At 36.4% G+C, this 20550-nt stretch overlaps 2 protein-coding genes across 5 annotated transcripts in view; both read right to left on the bottom strand.

Annotated features, from left to right (window-relative positions):
• Positions 1-3012: 3012 nt before the first annotated feature.
• LOC107694202 (E3 ubiquitin-protein ligase Mdm2-like) lies at positions 3013-12911 on the bottom strand. Of its 2 annotated transcripts, none has more exons than XM_016493842.1 (11): positions 12822-12911; positions 11317-11388; positions 11157-11231; positions 9451-9584; positions 9051-9100; positions 8907-8965; positions 8691-8760; positions 7559-7716; positions 7299-7448; positions 7120-7188; positions 3013-4398 (listed from the first exon to the last, which is right to left on the bottom strand). In XM_016493842.1, exons 2-11 carry the CDS (start codon positions 11374-11376, stop codon positions 3793-3795), a joined length of 1431 nt encoding a protein of 476 aa, XP_016349328.1. In that variant the 5' UTR covers positions 11377-11388; positions 12822-12911; the 3' UTR covers positions 3013-3792. The 2 variants fall into 2 exon arrangements, with proteins under 2 accessions (XP_016349328.1, XP_016349329.1); XM_016493843.1 differs by lacking the exon at positions 12822-12911 and adding an exon at positions 11474-12237.
• Positions 12912-15301: 2390 nt separating this feature from the next.
• The window catches only part of slc35e3 (solute carrier family 35 member E3), a 6630-nt gene continuing 1381 nt past the window's right edge, over positions 15302-20550 (bottom strand). Inside the window, exons 2-7 of one of the 3 annotated variants that reach the window (XM_016493767.1) lie at positions 20502-20550; positions 20013-20124; positions 19501-19611; positions 18761-18919; positions 18370-18452; positions 15302-16330 (exon numbers count right to left, since the gene is read on the bottom strand). In XM_016493767.1, the coding sequence (XP_016349253.1) occupies positions 16144-16330; positions 18370-18452; positions 18761-18919; positions 19501-19611; positions 20013-20124; positions 20502-20550 (701 nt within the window). In that variant the 3' untranslated portion in view covers positions 15302-16143. Of the gene's footprint in view, positions 16331-18369; positions 18453-18760; positions 18920-19500; positions 19612-20012 lie in introns of all 3 variants that reach the window. The other 2 variants (XM_016493766.1, XM_016493764.1) reach the window with 2 other exon arrangements.

Raw genomic sequence — 20550 nt, 5'->3', positions numbered from 1 at the left:
AGATTATGCGTTTTTTTTCACACACACACACACACACACACACACACACACACACACACCCTTTCCACCCCACAACATCATCACAGTCAGATGCACACTCCAAGAGCAAAGGAAAGAAAACTGAGCTCAGATCTTATTATAAATGTATGACAGCTTCCCTATACATCCATATGCATGCCATCAATATATCATGAGTTATTCCCTTTGAACTGTTTTACCTACAGACAAAGGTTCAGCCTTTTGATTGGCCGAGGAACCGAGCTTTACCTTTTTAATGATGAGGTGAATCTGGCTTTCGATGAAGAAAAAAAATCATTTCAGGAAATAAACAATCCTACCGTTTCATAAATAATTAAAAAAAGATGATTCTTTAATTGCCATGTGAAAATATAGTTCGTTGTTTTAATTACTTATTGATTATACTAATACATTGAAATAGGAGGCACAAATTATTGTGCTAGGGTGGACTACTAATGAGAATGTATGAGAACGAAGTGTCACAGTGCCCTCTAGCGGTGTAATCCTTGAACACCTCGTCTCAGAGTTCAGCTTTCTCTCAAGTCAGGCGCTTTATACAATGTAAAACAAGTCATATGTTGCAGTTTCATTTAAATGGTTCGCGCATTGTTGATGTACAACCTCATAAATGTTACAAAAATGAGCGTGAATATCGCTGGTGAACATGATTTACTTTACCTCACTGACTGCCGCGGTAGAGAAGATTACAAATGACGAGACCTGGAGAAATCAAAGCGCGCGACAATAGTTGATGGTTTTTCACGTGTGTCTTAGTTAATATTTGAAATGTAGCTTCTCTGAGATTTGAGTGACATTTGCGGGGAAGAAAACTCTGGCAGGCTGCCAGCATCCATGTGTCACTGGATATGAGCACACATCAAAGATTCATTTGCATTGCTTCGAGAAAATGCTTTGTCGCGCTATGGACCTACAAGCACTTTCAAAAAATATGAGTGACATATAACCGCCAGTGATTTTATTATTTTACTAAGATTTCTCCTCCCTGTAACCTCAACATGTCCTAAAAATTAATTGAGGCAGATTTTTAAAAGAGGAAGTGGTGCAATGAATCTGTCTGGAGGCTACAGGATGATGGGACGTTTTGTTTTTTTCACATCATTACTGCAAAGTAAAAAATAAAGGGATTTTAATACTTTTTGGATGTGCTGTAGGCTATATAAAAACTTATGGTATGGGTGTTGCATAGCCTATATCAGATGACAGGTTCATGTCCCAAGCCAGTTTTAAAAGCATCTTAGATGAGCACACGCTGATGAAATTCATTTATGTAGGTTGCTTTTGCTCTTGATCTGATCTGAACTGTCAGATTAAAAGCTCAGTAACTAGATATAATGGCTAAAAGGCTGTTTATGATGTAATATCTTATAGCTGGCAGATGGCACAATAGCGAAATAATATATGCTGCTGTAAAGATACTGAAAGTAAAGGCAGACTCTCACATATAAAGCTGCAAACAGGAGGTTTCACAAAAATTGCATGATCAGATTTTTTCCAAAATTCCATGATGAAATAGTGAAAAGATAGTCAAAATACATGTATTAAACATTGATATTATTCAGCCTTGAAAATAAGAAATATGTCTTGAGCACCAAAAAAGGATCAAGTGACACTGAAGACTGGAGTAATGACTGCTGATAATTCAAATGCGTCTGACATGGACAAATTATGTTTTAATGTATATTAAAATATAAATTTGATATAAAATAGAAGTGTATTTAAATTGTTATAGTATTTCACAGTATTACTGTTTTCACAGTGTTTTTGAGCACAACAGACGTCTTTCAAAAACATTTTAAAACATCATACCGACCCCAAACTTTTGAACAGTACTGTTCCTTCACACCAAAATGAATTGATGGCATGTCAGAATATTAACTTAATCAAAATTCTGCCAATGTAACATTTTCTTTGAAGTGCATTTAAAGAAAATTGAGCACAATTACATTTTATAACCCCTTAAATGCCAACAAATGCAACCAAATTTTATTACAAAAAGCTGATTTCTTGGCTTTCTTCTATTTACAGATTTTAATTTCATGTTAAAATTGCTATTAAATGTGAGGAAGTTCTTTGATTCAGGGAGCTGGGTTTGGAACTATATGAAAAATTACATATTTAGTAATTGACAGTCAAAAGGTGTTGGCACAGGGCAGATTATTTTCAGAAACTTTTATTGAAGATCGCAAGTAACGTTTATAGAACATCCATCAAAGCACAATGGTAAGAGAATCAATTTATGGCAAAACCATGGCCAAAAAAAAAAAGAAGTATAGTAAGTAATAATAAGTGCTGCTGTCATAAAGCAGTTAAACTGGGCTCAAACAGGGAGTTGGCTATAGCTATTCATGTTATTTTCTGATGCTTGAACTTATTTCATCCATTCTTTCATCCACACACACACGTTTTGGTTTAGTCCGATTGTAATTCCTGCTGTGCAAGTATAAAGAGAGTGCAGCAAATTACATACCTCAAGTCTGAAAATATCTGGTTTCAACAATCAAGTTCTGAGTGCAGTTCATTTGTAGAACATCTGGCAAATATGCTGTTAGAAAAGGGAACAAAATTAGCATAACATTTCCAGGTTCATTTGACATGTGGCTACTATTTTGCACAATTCAAATTAAGTAACTACATGTGAGGCGAGTTGCAGAAACATCTTGCAGAAACAAATGGATCGATCCATTTAAATGTTTTCAGATGCAAAAAAGCATGTCCTCTGCAGCATGTCAACATTTTAATGAACTAATTAACATAAGTGTGTTATGCATTTTCAAAATGCAGAATTCTTTCAAAAGCAAATTAAATAGATGATTAAATAGGTGTTGAAAGGAATATTGCACAACATTCACAACTACCATAAGTTACAAATGATTCACCACGCTGCTCCTTTTTACCAACTATACATCATTTTTCCATTGTAGAAGTGCTTGGGTGTGAAAAGTGCGGGATTATAAGCTTCTTCTTTTTTTAATAATGATAAAAAAAAAAAAAACAGCACAGAGGCTGATGTTTGTGCCAGGTTGCCATTAGAGAAACAAGTCAGAACATGTTTCTTGATATTGAGTGAAAAGTGGGTCCCTAGTAACTAGATCTTTCTCAGGGTGACCGCTGAGTACGTCAACAAACAACAGCACATGAAACTGACACCAGCCACCTTCTTACAGCCAATCAGCTAGAAAAACCATTAGACAACAATAACAAAACCAAGAAACACATTCAAAACAAGCGGCAGAAAGACAGAATTTCACTTGTACTGTAAAAGCAGAAGAGCCTCAAAATCATTTATTATGCCTCACTCAGAGAAAATAAGACAGTCATTGCAGCAGAAAGCTGTGCAGAAGAGCATTTCCTTCCAGAGGAACAAAATTAAAGGAGTGTCTCAAGAGCTACAACTCAGGAACACGTTTCAGTGCGGCAAATAAAGATTAACATGAAACCTATACATCTGCATGTACATAAATTAAATTATTACAAACATTTCTAGTAATTGATATAATGTATACAGAATCTCTGCATGTCCTTAAGTAGTTTTAATTCCAAGCCCTTAAACTCAACCCTTAAAACACAGATCTGTGAATTTGCTACCCAGGATGTGAGCGAAAACCTCGCTCGAGTCATAAATAAAATTTATTAATCAATAAGAAACATATTACAAATATTGAATTTGAACTCAAAAGTTTTAGAACTATAAGACAAGGCAACATAAGCATCCCGAACTTCATGTTAGAGGAAAGGAGGTATATCTGCTGTGCCTCAGCTCACGTAGGTCAACACGACTGACTGAATGGGCTCTCGGCACACCGGACACAACTTGTTCCGGTTCTTTAATTTCTTGGCGCAAGTGTAGCAAGCCATAAGGTGTCCAGTTCTTCCGTGGACGATGCAGCCATTCTTGGGGCGACTTTGACAGATGACGCAGGGCTCAAGGCAAGTGGCGGGCAGGCAGGCCTCTAGGCTGTTGTAGCGCTCTAGCTCGGGGGTCTCTTCCTGGCTGCTGCCTCCACCAGAAGAGGTTGAGGGCTGTGATGACGAGGTCTGAGAGTCCGTCATAGAGCCAGAGAGAAGTTCGTCTTTAGCGCCGATGGGCGATTGCGAGCACTTGCCATCGGGTACGTCCACTCCTTCATCTGTTTCTGGAAGAGGGCTTGAGGGTTTGGAAGGAAGCAGTTTGTCATCTGAGGCTGAGCTGGGAGTGGTGGTGATGCTGGCGTCTTCTGTGCTGGGTTGAGTGTTAGTGGAGGTGTTTTCCCTGTTGGATTGTGTTTCTGGAAGCCAACCGGGTCGGACGTTCCAGCAGCTTTTGCAATGCCGAGGAAGAGGAGGGTTGAGCTTGTTACATTCGGCACATTTCCAGTAGTCCTGAGTGAACACATGGTTATCTTAGATTATTACATTTTTCTTGCTTTTGAAATAAAAAAGCCTGTTTAAATCTGTGGGTCAGAGAAAGGATGGAAATGGACATGAAAAATTGGGTTTGGTGCAAAAAACCTGAACTAGAATTAAAAGTGGGGGAAAAATATTGCTATAAAAGTTTAAAATATGGTCCCATTAAAGTCAGCATGGCATGTAATTTAATACACATTCCTGGTCGTATCATGCACAATAGGCTTGCGGATAGACGGTGCTGACGGTGATACCACCGCGGTGTCCACCGCGTCACCGACCCCCACCGTCGTTTTGATTTTTTATAGTAATAAAAATCATAGTTCAGTAAAAGAACAGACACTACAATTAAAAAATGAACGTGGATGCTCAATGCAGCGTGTCGAACGGCAGTCACATCTCAGATCAGATTTCATTTATCCAGTGAGGAGAGTGAGTCGAGCTGACTGACAAGAAGAGTGAGGTGAGACAGACAAGACGATGGCGGATGATTTAGTTTAGAAACGAAATGCAAAAGCACCTGTTTGGCAATATTTTGAATTTTGAAAAGCCTGTTGACTTTTGCCGTTTATCTGATTTAGGAAGTTTTTTTAAACATTCGTTTCTTATTTAATTGGTTCCACATTGTTTGCTGATTTTTACTTTATTTAAACTTTGTGTCATTTATTTATTTTATTTGACATCAAGGTGTATGCCGTGCCTCCAAGCTTTCTTACTCGTTTTGCTAATAAACTTTCTACGTTTCTTATTTATTTGGTTATATATTATACATTTTTACTTATTTCCAGTTTTGTATACCCATTTAAACTATGTAAGTTATTTGTTATTTTATATTAGGCATAGCCTGTCCTATAGCATGGTGTATTTTATTTGTTTTGTTAATAAAATTATATGTTTTATATATACGCTAAAGTGAGTTTGACGTTGTATTTTGTTGTTGCATCTAAGCAATTGACGCCGAACTGCCGCTAATTCGAAAGTGAAAGTAAAATGCGCACGGTGCTTTTAAACTATTTAAAAGCGAAGGAAAGCGAGGAAAAGAGGGAACGCCCCCGCGGTAATACCGGTATTACTGGTGTTGTCACACGTCGATTAACCGGTGGGAAAATTTCCTCACCGTCACAACCCTATTCCACACAAGAAAGGAAGTCATAACTATCCCTTTATATGTATATTATGTCTCAATAGTGCTCAAGGACAAAGATGAAAATGGTTTCCGCATCCTTTTACAGTAAAACCTCTCGGAAATGTTATGTTTGACTGAATAGCCCCAACTCGATGACTGTAATAGGCCACACTTCTCACATTATTCCATGCCTTGCGTGGAGGCTGGAATGTCGCACATTCCTCACAAATGGTGTTAAGAATCTTCAGCTCTTCAAATATTCTCGGACAGCACCCAACTGTCCAATCATAGCTCTGGTTTACTTGGTAACCAAAAGCCTTTGTGGTGAGCTTTGGAATGTTGGAATTTCCTCTGTGATTTGTTTGTTTGTAAGTGTGTGTATTGGTTCGAAAGTGTTTTATTGAGGCAGAGATGAGGTTACCTTCACCTGGCAGCAGGTTTATGCCCATTACCGGGGATATCTTATCGGAATGTGGTTGCTAGGCCACCGGCATTCAGAAGTACTGGTCTCCAGTGAGGAGAGTGAGTCGAGCTGACTGACAAGAAGAGTGAGGTGAGACAGACAAGACGATGGCGGATGATTTAGTTTAGAAACGAAATGCAAAAGCACCTGTTTGGCAATATTTTGAATTTTGAAAAGCCTGTTGACTTTTGCCGTTTATCTGATTTAGGAAGTTTTTTTAAACATTCGTTTCTTATTTAATTGGTTCCACATTGTTTGCTGATTTTTACTTTATTTAAACTTTGTGTCATTTATTTATTTTATTTGACATCAAGGTGTATGCCGTGCCTCCAAGCTTTCTTACTCGTTTTGCTAATAAACTTTCTACGTTTCTTATTTATTTGGTTATATATTATACATTTTTACTTATTTCCAGTTTTGTATACCCATTTAAACTATGTAAGTTATTTGTTATTTTATATTAGGCATAGCCTGTCCTATAGCATGGTGTATTTTATTTGTTTTGTTAATAAAATTATATGTTTTATATATACGCTAAAGTGAGTTTGACGTTGTATTTTGTTGTTGCATCTAAGCAATTGACGCCGAACTGCCGCTAATTCGAAAGTGAAAGTAAAATGCGCACGGTGCTTTTAAACTATTTAAAAGCGAAGGAAAGCGAGGAAAAATTCAAAACGAACAATTCCTTTACTCCGAATTGCCGCTATTTGAAAGTGAAAGTAAAACGCACATGCCGCTTTTACAAGCTATTTAAAAGCGAAGTAAAGCGGGGAAAATAGGGAACGCCCCGCCCCCACGGTGATACCGGTATTACCAGTGTTGTCACACGTCGATTAACCGGTGGGAAAATTTCCTCACTGTCACAACCCTAATGCACAATTAATCAGTGGACAAAGTTCAAAAGAAAAAATGTCATCATGATCTTTCAACAAAATTTAATAACTTGCAGCATCTCTGAAACAGCTGTCCTTTTTGGCAGGCTCACAAATGCTTTTTCTTTCACCCCCACCTTTTCACAATCCAATCTAATCCTGATAGATAAACAAGTCCAGAATTCATTTTTTCTCGTTTCACTAAGAAAAACATCAGGTACTAAAATATTACGTACTGCCTCAGTTATCTCGGTATCCTCATCGAACGAATCTTCATCCTCAGCAAAGATTGTGACTTCATACACCTGAATAAGCAAATACAGAATTGCAGTGAGTTGAGGACTGTTAAACAGGTTAGGTTAGTTAGATCATCAGTTAATCTCTCTCTGAATAGAACAGGAGTTTGAGTTGAAACCTCGTTCTCTCCTGGCAATGAATCCTCATCGTTCTCACTGTAGGCGTCAGAGTCTATGGACTCCACCTCAAACTCCACACTAAAGTTATCAGAGTCAGAGTCCGAGTCCACACTTTCATCACTGCCCTCACTGTGAGAGATACCTACATCCTGTAAAACAAATAAAACACTGGTTAGAAAGGGCCAAATGACAGCTCAAAAAAGTTACAGTTGCTGGTAAACCAAAACAATGTGAATGAACATTTAAAGGTGCTACTCACAGAGTTGCTTTGTGCGTCCGAAGACTCACTGTTCCCACTCTCCCGGTGTAGGCCGCCAATCACACACCAAGACAGGCTGTCATCAAATGTCAGGGAGAAGCTGTCTGACTTGTGTCTCTTTCTGCATTCTCTGGGCTCGTCTTCAGCTGAAGTACTCTCTATAGAAAGCACAAAGTAAGTTTAGCACTAAAAGTTATTTTTTGACACAAGAACACGCTCCCTTACATGTCTGTCTAAAGGTTTTCATTTAAGTGAACCACACTGCTCTGTAGGCTTTAGAAACATTTCCAATCGGTTTCTTTTTCATTATGTTAAACACAAGCTTAAGTGTATACTGCATATTGTATTAGGGTAAATCAGTTTTCTTGCTGACGTTCCTGTTACATGCACTCAACTTTGGACACTTATGGGCCAAGAAGGAGCAATGCTCAGAGCAATAACCCTGTTTTAATGGTGCATCTGGTACGGCTTGCTCAACAAACTGCCTTTGTGTGCATAGCTGAGGTTTAAAAATGGGCCATTGAAGAGTAGCAGTCATCTGAGCACATTCTGCACAGCCTCCAGATCTCAGTGTCCTTTTGAGATGTTTACAGTGACAGAGAGAGCAGTCATTACGGTACCACGTGTTTACCCACATACAGTCCTCTGTCGGGACTGAAGGGATAGTAGGAAATGATCCGTCATGAGGGACAGTTTTCCCTGCTCAGTGGTTGAGACTGATATAATGTATACTGGTTGATTCACAAAAGATACAAGGCAGGAAAAACAAACAGTTCTTGAAAAAGGACAAAACTCTCACAAGTAATAAACTAGCCGGATATCAAGAAATCTAAATGCCAAATTTTATCTAAATCAACTGATGGTACACTTGTTAAAATATGTTTACTTCTCAGTTAGATCAAACAGCAATTATTTTTTCAAAATTAACCCATTAGTTTGACTGCAACTGTATCAGACTGAGCTAGAAAAAAAAATGGACAAGCCCTTCCTGTTCCTACAGGAACTACGTCAAGACTAGAATAAACAGCTATATCTGAAATCCCATCTAACCCAGCTGATGAAGCGTGCAATTTCATACACACTCAACAGGACACAGCTGGTGTGTCTTTTGCTCTGTGGTGTGTGCGTTTACCAGGATCACTGCTTCTCCTCCTCCTGCGCTGCTGTTGTGAGGTAGATGAGCGAGAGTCTGAATCAGTGTCCTAGAACAGACAGTGGGGTTTCAGTCATGCTTCAATCTCAAACACAGCAGGGGCTCTATAAAACAAACAAAGCACTACCAGGGCAACTCTGTGGAATGGGTCAATACTCTGTGAATCTAAGTGTGTGAGCATAAAAGAACGTTTACCCCGGGCCCTGGATCTGGTTCTCTTTGACTTCTGGGTTCCGAGAAGGTAGAACGAGTATCTGTAAAAGGAAACAAAGGCAGTTTTAACACAAACAACATAGATAAGAATATTGTGGGGAAAAAAAGGTTTAACGATAATAGTACCTGGATTTTTCACTGTAACAAGGTTTCTGTTGATCATTGCAAAGAGAGCTCTGAAAAAAAAAAATTAAATGAAAATTACAAATGAAACTTTCGTTTTTCATATAGCAAATTTCACTTTCAATTCTTACAAAAAAAAAAAACAGGTAGCATATGAAAAATTAATATATACTTGTATATGCTTTTTTATCTACACTGGCCCACTATCTGTTTCCAAAGGTATCCAAATACCTTCTGCAGCCACTTCATATTTTAAACAGGTGACAACAGACCCTTTCAGAGCGAGTAGGTCAAATGTCTAGAAAGCTGCCACCTGTTAGTTTAAAGCCCCACCCTGATATTCCCAGAGGTCATTGGTACTACAGCTGCTCTGCCTTAGAGAAATCAGAGAGTCAATACACACCGGGGCTCTTTGACTGAGAAACTTTTCACCCCGAGAACAGCACCAAGAGCATCCTCTCCACAGTGAACAATGTGTTGCTGCTGCTTGTCATATAACTCCTTGCTCATGATATACTTCCCCAAATAAAACATAACCTAAAAACACAGAAAGAGAATGTGTTTAGAGATCAACAGGGAAACCATTTCCTGAAACATACTGAGTGTTGACAAAAAGAATGGTAAAGATGTGGTTATATAAATATTCAATATAGATGAGTAATGCAATCCTGTTAGTCAGACAACCACAACTTCCACCCATGAAAAAAATTACTCATACCATCACACTAGAGTTGACAATAGATGAAAATATTTCAAACAACATCAAATATCAAGAGTAAAATGGCATACAAATTATTTATATTGTTGCATATTATGAAAGTTAAAAATTACATTTTGTATCTATTGAATAATGTCACTTGCCCATGCAAAAGCTACTGCCATGCTGTCAGTGCATTTTATATGGTTGATAAGGTGTTCTGAGTGGTTTCTGACTAGCCTAAGCCCACCCTAAATGACTCATGAACTTCCTTTAAGGTTTTTTTTCTCTCTTTCTTTTTTTAACACATTCCATCATCCTCAAATCAAAAACGTCATACTTTTTTTTTTTTTTTTGTCTGATCACTACAAAAGTAATAAGCTGCAATATTTGAACTGTTTTTCATCTGTAGCACAAACTGAAGCTTAATACTTTGGGTTAGGGGTTAGTTCAAATCCCTAACCGTAAGAATGAACAATGGAAAAAGATTTTCTTGCCTTAGCAAACACCACAAATGAAACGTCACTGAAAGGCAGTAACTAAATATAATTCAACACACACTGCCTTACATAATTTGCAAAATATATGCAAGTTTAACTATACACACAAATGAGCAGCAACACATGACACTGGAGAAGGATTATTTTTAGCCTTTAATGTCAAACACCACTGGCATTTGACCACAAACTCATTATTTCAGAAACTCTCAAATATGTGTTACTGCCATAAGTGCTTATATGAAAAATTATACACACAACATACAGCAGGGTTCAGCATTACTAATACAACTGGCAAACATCCAATTATATATACAGCCATAAAACATGACATGTATACTACTACTATTCAAAAGTCTGGGGTTAGTAAGATTTTTTTAAATAAATAAATACTTTAATTCAGCAAGGATGCATGAACTTGATCAAAAGCAGCAGTAAAGACATTTATAATGTTACAAAAGTTTTTTTTTTTTTTAAATAAATGTTGTTCAAAAAATATTCTGAAAAAAAATAATAAGAATAATAATCAGTTTCCAAAAAAAGTTTTGAATGTTAATACTAAAAATTATTAATAATTATTAATTAATAAAAAAAAGCACCAAATCAGCATATCAGAATGATTTCTAAAGGATTATGACACTGAAGACTGGAGTAATGGCTGCTGAAAAATCAGCTTTGCCGTCGCAGGAATACATTGCATTTTAAAATATATTCAAATAGAGAAAAAAATATCTCTTTTAAATTGAAATAATATTTCAAAATGTTACTCTTTTTACTGTATTTCTGGTCAAATAAATGCAGTTTTGGTAAGCTTAAGAGACTTCATAGGATATCTTCCCAACCATAAACTTTTTAACATTAGTTTATATCTGATAAAATTGACTTAAACTGCTGTCAGCAGACACATCTCCTCACCTCCTTCATGGTGAAAACATCTTTATCTGCACCTGCATCCTCTAACAGGCTTTTCAGCTGCACTTTTGGTCTTACCTAAAGTTACATTTAATAACACTCAGTCATTTCAAAGTATAAAAACACTTAAATACACAAAGGCACACCTTGAATGCTACATTACCAGTTTTTCGTTGTCAACCTTGTTGATCTGAGAACTGCTTAAACAATTTTCTGTTGCCATTTTGGTAGTTATCTGTAAAAAATAAACAGAGTTAGATTTTACATACAACAATTTAAAGCCAATTCAGTACACATGCAAGCTTCAGACTGAACATTACCTGTGCAAATAGAGGTAAATTGGCTATTCTAGCTAAGAATCGTATATACTCTGCTACCTGTACATAAAGTGCTTGAGCTCTGGGTTAGTGTGGAGTGGGAGCCGGCTGAGAGCCGGTCTATGGTTTAAATAGACGCAGAGAGGCATGTCAGGGCTAGAATCCACCGCACCGATCATCTTGTCCTGGGCGGGTTCGGGCATGACATGTCAAAGCGTGACTGGCTTCAGACGCCTAGCGGTGGTAGACTCTCTTTGCTGAGTTGTCTGGCTCTCTGTGATCATGTCCGGGCATGTCCCGTCTCACTACACCTGCCCATTGCTGGCTAAGATCTTGGATTTGGGGCTCATCAGCCCAGTGACAAGTGAAATAACGGAGTGTTTGGACCAAAGCGATGACTCACTCTCCTGGATTATTAGCGCCTCGGTTAAATAAATGCAAGGGGAAAAAAGACCAAAAGTTGTTCACTACAAGTGCTACGGATGCATGGATGTCCTTTGGACTACGACAGTGCCACGTTTATATTTCTGAAATGCTCAGCAAACAGTACCTTACACACAAAATACAACAACAATCTCAAGTTTGTCGTATTCGGGACTTATATCTGCCATCATAAACACGGGAATATAACTGCCATCTATATCCATGGGAATATCTGCATTCAGATTAGCTGCACATAAATTATGTAAAACCTGGAACTTCAAATGTTTTTCCCCCAGAGGTAACATGATAACATATCGACGTGTAAATATTGTTGTTTTACGTAACGTTAAGAGATTTACGTTACGTGTGATGAAACGCTCGAGGTCTTACGCTCTTTTGACACGTCAGGATTCAGTATGACAGATAATAATATTCACGGATAACAAAACAAAGTACGTAGTGTGCTCTTCTCCGGTTATAAAGCATAACCATGTCATATAAGCTGCGGTTGTGTTTGATTACTTCATGCTAATTAATACACATTTCTTTACAAGCAACATAGTAATAGTAGTTTTAAATACACAGCTTAAATTATGCTCGTCTAATGTGAAGTATTGCGCATTTCAGCGACAAAACTAAGCTAATTTATAGTAACAACGCCACAAACGCGCGCACTCCCGGGTGTCTATTTCACGCTGCGGATTATCAGGAAAACCCGAGGCTGTAGTAGGCCGCGCTTGCAGCGCTAGCGCAAGGCTAACTGAGGCAAATTATTTTAAGCGACTACACGGACATTAAATCCTCATACGGTGTTAAAATAATTATCTGGAATGTACAACAGTGTTATTCAGATATTTACAGCTTTATATGTGTAATAAATATATGAGAAAGTGCGAAAATTGCTAAACTGAAAGTGTTAATGTCTTGCCTGCTGGTGACCGTTGAGCGTCGCGAACTCCCTCTGCTGGCGCCTGTTTGAATTTGAAATGTTCTAGCACGTGCGATAAGCGCGCGGTGTAAACACGCGTACTGGAAGGCGAATTGGATATTGTTTACACTATTAGGCCTATCTACATTTGCTGTTCTACTGTTAATGCGATTAAAATAACAGAGTTAAATTCATATAATATTTAACACGACATTTGTATCCTTATTTTAGTAGCCTGTTGCATCAAACTGGACTAGTTTAGCTCATCAGGTATAAAGTAGTATGAAAATGAATGATAATATAACAACAAAGTCAGGCTACTTGACCTAAGAATACTTGAGCTAAGGTAGGTGACAAACAGCACTTTGGGAGATTATTATACTTTTTAAATGCTTTAAAATATATTTTCATTCTCTACACATTTTATGAAGTGTATACTGCTTTTTAAACCCTTTAAAATATATTTTCACATTATTTGCGATATTTAGTAGGCCTACATTTAAACCTAATCTTCGTGGGTTGCATTCAGTCCAATGTTTAATTGTAATATGAGATTAATCAACAACATTATCACTTACTAATTGTGATGTGCTTACAGTAATACAATTTGTAGTTATAATCATGATCATATTAAATGCATCACTTTAATCACCACTAGCTAATTAATTCCTCCTTTGATTAATGACATTTTGCATTCTATTCTATATTGCGCTAACTGAAAGAACTTTCATCTGTTTTGATTTCTTAATGAGTAATGATGATCTGTTCCTTCACTATTAAGATGAATCTGTGAGTCACCTGATTGATGACAATGCTGGGAATACACTAGCTGTGTGTGAAATCCACATCAGAAAACATTTATTTGTAAAGGGAGTCTGTTGTCATGACATGACTGTTGTACACCATTGTGTATGAATGGCAGACTTGTTTTTCTAGCCAACAGAGAAACTTGCTAGTTAGGGGAGGTCCTGTTTGCTGAGTGAAATTACCTCTTTATGAAGGGGACAAATGGACTGTACCATGAAGACATGTCTTGTACAGTCCCTGTGACAGGATCTGTTATTTATAGCCCAGGAGAGTGACTCAGTTTATTTTAGTACAACATGTTCCCTTAAGCTCAACATGTTTGGGCTTGTACGTCTGTAATAGTGAGGAAATTCCATGGACCACTGAAGAATAAAGCCATACATTTTATTAATGGAAGTAAGGACAAAGACAAATCCTAAAGATTAATATTCAAGAAATTTACACGTTAAAAGTTTGGAAACAATTATTCAACTATGCAACAACACAAATGGAAGTTTGAGAAAAAAATCAAAACTAAAAATTGCCACTCTGTATAGATTACATCTTTGTTGATTCTCTCTACACACTTTATGAGGTGCTTCTTCCTGTATTGAAGGAGTTTCCATGTTGGCACTTATTGGCTTCTTTCCTTTTTCAATGTTTTTTTTAATATAAATAAATACACCAGCAAGTCCACCTCTGAATGGCTGAAGAAAAACAAAATGAAGACTTTGGAGTGGCCTAGTCAAAGTCCTGACCTGAATCCTATTGAGATGCTGTGGCATGACCTTAAAAAGGCGGTTCATGCTCGAAAACCCTCCAGTGTGGCTGAATTACAACAATTCTGCATAGATGAGTGGACCAAAATTCCTCCACAGCGCTGTAACAGACTCATTGCAAGTTATCGCAAATGCTTGATTGCAGTTGTTGCTGCTAAGGGTGGCCCAACCAGTTATTAGGTTTAGGGGGCAAACACTTTTTCACACAGGGCCATGTAGTTTGGGATTTTGTTTTCCCTTAATAATAAAAACCTTCATTTAAAAACTGCATGTTGTGTTCACTTGTGTTATCTTTTACTAATATTTAAATTAGTTTGATGATCTGAAACATTAAAGTGTGACAAACATGCAAAAAAATAAGAAATCAGGAAGGGGGCCAACACTTTTTCACACCACTGTATATATTTAGCAAGGATGCATTAAATTGATCAAAAGAAACAGACATTTATAACACCACAAAGGAACTTTCTATTCATCAAAGAACCCTGAAAAAAACAAATCACTGTTTCCACAAAAAATATTAAGCAGTACAACTGTTTTCAACATTGTTAATAATTATAAATGTTTCTTGAGCAGCAAATCAGCATATTAGAATGATTTCTGATGGCTGCTGAAAATTCAGCTGCCATCAGAATTTACACAAATTCAGTGTAAATCACAGGAATGAATTACACTTTAAAATATATTAAAATGCAAAGCAGTAATTGTATATTGTCATATTTCACAGTATTACTATTTTGATATAATTTTGCATTAAATGCAGCCTTGGTGAACTTTTTTTTTTTAATCACTTAAAATATATACAGACACCAACTTTTTAATATAAAACACAGTTTAGACTAGATTTAAATTATTTTTATGAACCTTTCTGTCAAGTATGTACAAATTTAATGTAAATTTAGTTTATGATGCCGGTTTTAGTTCTAAAATATTGCTCTTCACTAGGGGACAACAAGCCTCGTTCCACTTAAAGGGATGTCAACTTTAATTGTACGGCGAATAAAACATTCTTTCATGTTTATGAATATATTCAAAATATATTCTTCCATGTTCCATGAAAGAGGTCGTTTTTTGGGTGAACTGTCCCTTTAAGCAGCATAATTTGCAAAATGTTTGTTTACCACATCCTTTTCAAAATTAGGACAAGTCTAATATTCACACACACACACAAAAAAAGCTGCAAAACATCTAGATTTTAGACTGGAGACAGGACTTTGGAATGTGACTAATGTTTAAGTTGCGCATTGCAACAGAGAAAAACAAGTTGAAAAGCCCACATCACGGACTGAACAAATGATTGACATTCCATTTCACAGATACTCAAGTCTATTTGCCAAGTAGGCAGTGACCCTTGTCCTAAAAGTCATGACTAAACTCAACATAAGATAACATTCCATTCTTGTGTTACTTTCTATAAAACATTTTATTGTTGTACAGACCATTTGAAAAATACATCATTAAATAACACTTACAAAATAAAAAGGAAATGCTTCAGCAATAAGAGTTCTTCTCTCAAACAGCACTTCTCTTTTTTTTGCTTGTTTATTTGCAAATATTGAATAATTGGAATAAAAATTAAACTCTTAAAAAGATTGAAATGCTATTAAAGTTGTCAGCCTCTATGGCTTAAACCTACGTCCTTCCAGTCTATGTTTGGTTATAGTCTTCACGCTCCTGTGCAGGAGCCATCGCTATCTATTCCTGAAGAAATCAGGCACTGAACACTGGCTTTCTTGTTGATTGGCACTTCAGCGGGCCTATGGCCTCTGTGTGAGCCTGCTTTTGCCCTCCTCCTGCTCTGCCAGTTTGAAATGGGTGTATGCCAGGATGCCACTGAGGGTGCAGAGGATGCCCAGACCTTGGTTTAAGGACAAAGGGTCCTGGAAGAGGACGTACCCACCCAGTAATGTGATGCAGAACTTGAAGTGTCCAAACATGTTGTAGCTGTGAGGGGAAATGTTAAGGGAACTTGTCTGACAGTGACTTTTGGATATACTTATGACTTGCACTTGAGTAACGTGAGGCCATGTGACTTGAGCTTCCGAGATGAGTCAGGGACTTATCTTCTTAACATATTTGATTCTTTCTGAAAGTTAATATTCTTTAGTTAGTTTTAATATTGATCTAACCATATATCAGTCTTGTTAGTATGCAGCAAAAGTTAATAAATCTGTTAAAAAATTGTAAAAAGTATATGTTAACAAAATAACAGATGTTAGTTTTAATACAGATTTATGGATATAGCAGATTTGTGAATATGTAAAAGGTTAATAAATCTGTTAAAATAAATAAGTATAATCTGTTAATAAAATAATAGACGTATTTTTATATTAATATATGGATATAACCGTCTTGCAAATATGTAAAAAGTGAATAAATCTGTTAAAAATAAATCTGAATAATTTGTTAATAAAATAACATGTTAGTTTAAATATAAATGTATGAATATATCAGTCTTGCAAATATATACAAAGTGTAAAAATCTTTTATAAATATATATATATATAGTGTTAAAATAAGTTTGTTTTAATATTGATTTAGGAATATATCAGTCTTGTAAAAAAAGTTAATAAATCTTAAAAATAAGTGTAATCTGTTAATAAAATAAGTTTGTTTTAATACCGATTTATAGATATATCAGTCTTGCAAATATGATATGTACAAATAGTTAATAAATATATTAAAGTAAAATCTGTTAATGTTATTTTTGATATTGATTTACGGATATATTGATAAAAATATATAAATAAGTATAATGCTGTTTTTAATGGTGATTTATGGATATGAGTTGTGCGAATATGATATCTAAATGAGTTCATGTTAAGAAAATAAAAACTTAAAATAACATGCTTTTTTTCATATTGATTGATTGATGGATTAATCAATGTTAACATCAACTTAAATGTACAGTGGGTACGGAAAGTATTCAGACCCCCTTAAACATTAATGAGGAAAAAAAATTAACTTAAATGATTTTAGCAAATGGCTGCAATATAACAAAGAGTGAAAAATTTAAGGGGGTCTGAATACTTTCCGTACCCACTGTACATGAATTACTAGTAAGAACTGGATGCATACGTTTGGGAATTGGCTTGATTGTAACTCAGTAACTTCTATTTATATTAATACATGAATTCTAAATGAACGTCATCACAAACTGAACAACCCAGCACTTATTAAAAGTAACTAAATTTGTTAAACATTTCAAAAATGATGAGATGACATTATCTATTTTTCATACAGTATAACTTATATTTTACACATAAAAAATTATGTATTTTAGAAATTGGGCTAACAGAACATAAGCTAGCAGCTCATCATATTTCCACATCCTTGGCTTTAAAACGGGTGCCCAAACTCGGTCCTGGAGGGCCGGTGTCCTAAAGAGTTTAGCTCCAACCCCAATTAAACACACCTGAACCAGCTAATCAAGCTCTTATAGGCATACTAGAAACTTACCAGCAGGTGTGTTGAGGCAAGTTGGAGCTAAACTCTGCAGGACACCGGCCCCCCAGGACCGAGTTTGGGCACCCCTGCTTTAAAAAAAAGAAGAAGTTTGAAAACCCTTGGTTGAGAGAACACTTGCCTAATAATAAGTGGCCCAAAAGTGCTCCCTCTACTGCTTACTTTGAGAAAAGTCTCACTTATGAAATCACACTCAATGGGTGTATTCAAAACCATGAAATGTTTTCAGTATGGCTCAGGGCTAAAAAAACGTGCCTTGATTTACAGCTTCCCCTTTCATTAATAAACAATTATGTAACTACAACTATTTGCCAAGCTTTGACAAGTCTCTGTAAACAAACATTTGCTTGTATTATAGACCTAATCGGACAATTAACAAACAATGAAGTCATGGTATAGAGAGCACTGTTTTCAGATGTTTGTCTAAAGGATGTGTTCTGCACCAAGAATAGAACAAGAAACAAAGAAATAGCCACAGCTGAATGACTGATATTTTAAAGAATTAGCAGAAAGGATACGTAACAGGAGACGTGTTCCCAATGATCCAGTAAATGGACAAATTGACCAGAAAGGCAGTAACACCAGACAGCAGAACCATGACCTTGATGAAGGAAAAAAAATAGAAAGAACCATCCATTTGAAAATACAATTCAGCTCAATTGCTTATTTATTAAATAAATACATGAATAAAATATTCAAACAGTAATATTTAGAGCAATAAATTGAACTTGTGAGCTTTTAATCCAATGGGGAAAAAAAACACAAGCATTTTTTCCCCAAGAAATCTAGGCAATAACACAAGGCACTCTCTGTGACTGTGTTTGTGTATATAAGAAATTCCTTTGGATACGTGCAGAGGGAGTGTGTGAGCCACTGAAAGAACAGATGCGTTCTTGCTCGCACTCTTACCAGGGCCTGAAATGACCAGGGGCCAAAGATACCACCCTCTCCAGTGAGGGGTTCGAAGAACGGCACCAGGACCAAGAGAAATGCTGAAGACATGGGTGCTTGATAATACAGTAACTGCATAGAGTTCACCTGAAGCTCATGCTGTTTGGCACCAACCCACTGTAATAGGAGAAATAAATGATGAAATCACCATTCAGATTCAGTCTGAACATCTGAATAATTAATGAGGGAAGTAATTATGGTCAGAAGTTTCAACTAGGCATTTATTTAAAAAGTAGTTTCTCAAAAATATATTTTTATTTGTTTATATAAAGTTTAGTTGATATAAGTTTAGATTTGGGGGTTGTCCCTTATACACCAAGACTGCATTTGTTTAAAAAATAAAAAAAATAGAGTAAATGTAATTTATTCCTGTGATGGCAAAGCTGAATTTTCAGCAGCCGTTACTACAGTCTTCAGTGTCACATGATCCTTCAGAAATCATTCTAATAAACTGAATTGGTGCTCAAGAAACATTCTTATTATTACGAGCATTGAAAACAGTTGTGCTACATAATATGTGTGTGAAAATATAATAAATATTGAAGTTATTATAAAATTGTAATTATGTTATACAATAAATACCAGCATTGCTATATTGTGGGTCTCTGATTTGGCCAGTTCCTGACCACCTGCTGATTTAAATAAAGGGATATGACTTTTTCAATAATGATACAGAGGGAGAATGCAATAATACTTACCACTTGATACAGCGAGGTTACGAAGACCCCAAGTGTGGCAAAGCTCATCCCCAGAAGATTGAACTTCACATCGTAGTAAGAGTTCAGTATGACCCCTAAAGTGATCGGTGCCTTTTTATTAAAAAGAAAAGAATAAATTATATGAAGTGGAGTAAAAATCACAGCTGTTTTGACCCATTACCTTGCATAAACAAATCAGCATGTAACCATGACTTGCTTTTATCAGCATTTCCCAAGAGCATAGTTCAAACTGATGCATGGCATGTGCATGCTATAAAAATGATGGTTACAAAGTGGTTATTATATTAACACACATTATTATATTGCATAATGCTGCATACGTGCATTCCACAAGTAGTGTATTATATATTTTAATATTTTGTAATTTTAACTTTTTATTTCCAGATTTTGACTGCTGTTAGACATATCATTGTACTTGAACTACTGATATGTTAAGTAATATTTTTGAATAACTTACAATATACCAGTCAAATAAACAAAAACCCACTTACTAGAGTCAGTTTAATCTTTGTGGAAAATGTCTTTCTGTAGTACATGGTCTGGATGACTATGATCACAGGTGTTGTCATGACCTTGGCCAGCTGATATGTTCCTATCGTGTTGCTTTGGAGAGACAGATTTGTGAAAACAACAAAACCACAGAAACTCAGAGCCAGCAGGATGATTTTAGAAGGTCTGAGACTCTTGGGGGAGAATATATCCATCTTCTGACACATAAACAGCCCCAGCCATGTCACTGCGAAATGAATGAGAGTCAGCGTCATGTTGGGAAAGCCATAGTGCACATAGATCCATTTGTTGATGAACACTATACAGATCGATGACAGTAAGTTGACCAGCAGTCCTGCAATTATCCGGCTGTTTCCAAACAAGTCAGAGAGTCGCGACGCCATAGCTGAGCTCATTCAGACGCACTTTTAATCTTCTGGAGGCAAATATCTCTGGAGAAACCGTTTCAGGTGTCTGCTTTGGTAACTTACTTCATCAGCAGAGAGACGTAAAGCTCCACCGCTTTCTGTGGCTGAGTGT

The sequence above is a fragment of the Sinocyclocheilus anshuiensis genome, unplaced genomic scaffold (genome assembly GCF_001515605.1).
Source record: "Sinocyclocheilus anshuiensis isolate Anshui unplaced genomic scaffold, SAMN03320099.WGS_v1.1 scaffold1003, whole genome shotgun sequence".
Taxonomy (NCBI): domain Eukaryota; kingdom Metazoa; phylum Chordata; class Actinopteri; order Cypriniformes; family Cyprinidae; genus Sinocyclocheilus; species Sinocyclocheilus anshuiensis.
Note: the sequence above shows the minus strand (reverse complement) of the source record. Positions and strands in the feature narration are given on the sequence as shown.

Excerpts from the sequence above, each read along its gene's own strand:
- LOC107694202 (XM_016493842.1), bottom strand. The coding sequence starts at position 11,376 with ATGGCAACAGAAAATTGTTTAAGCAGTTCTCAGATCAACAAGGTTGAC. Across the intron at positions 11,232-11,316 it reads AGGTTGACAACGAAAAACTG|GTAAGACCAAAAGTGCAGCT; the intron begins GTAATGTAGCAT and ends ATGTAACTTTAG. Across the intron at positions 8,761-8,906 it reads AACCAGATCCAGGGCCCGGG|GACACTGATTCAGACTCTCG; the intron begins GTAAACGTTCTT and ends TGTCTGTTCTAG.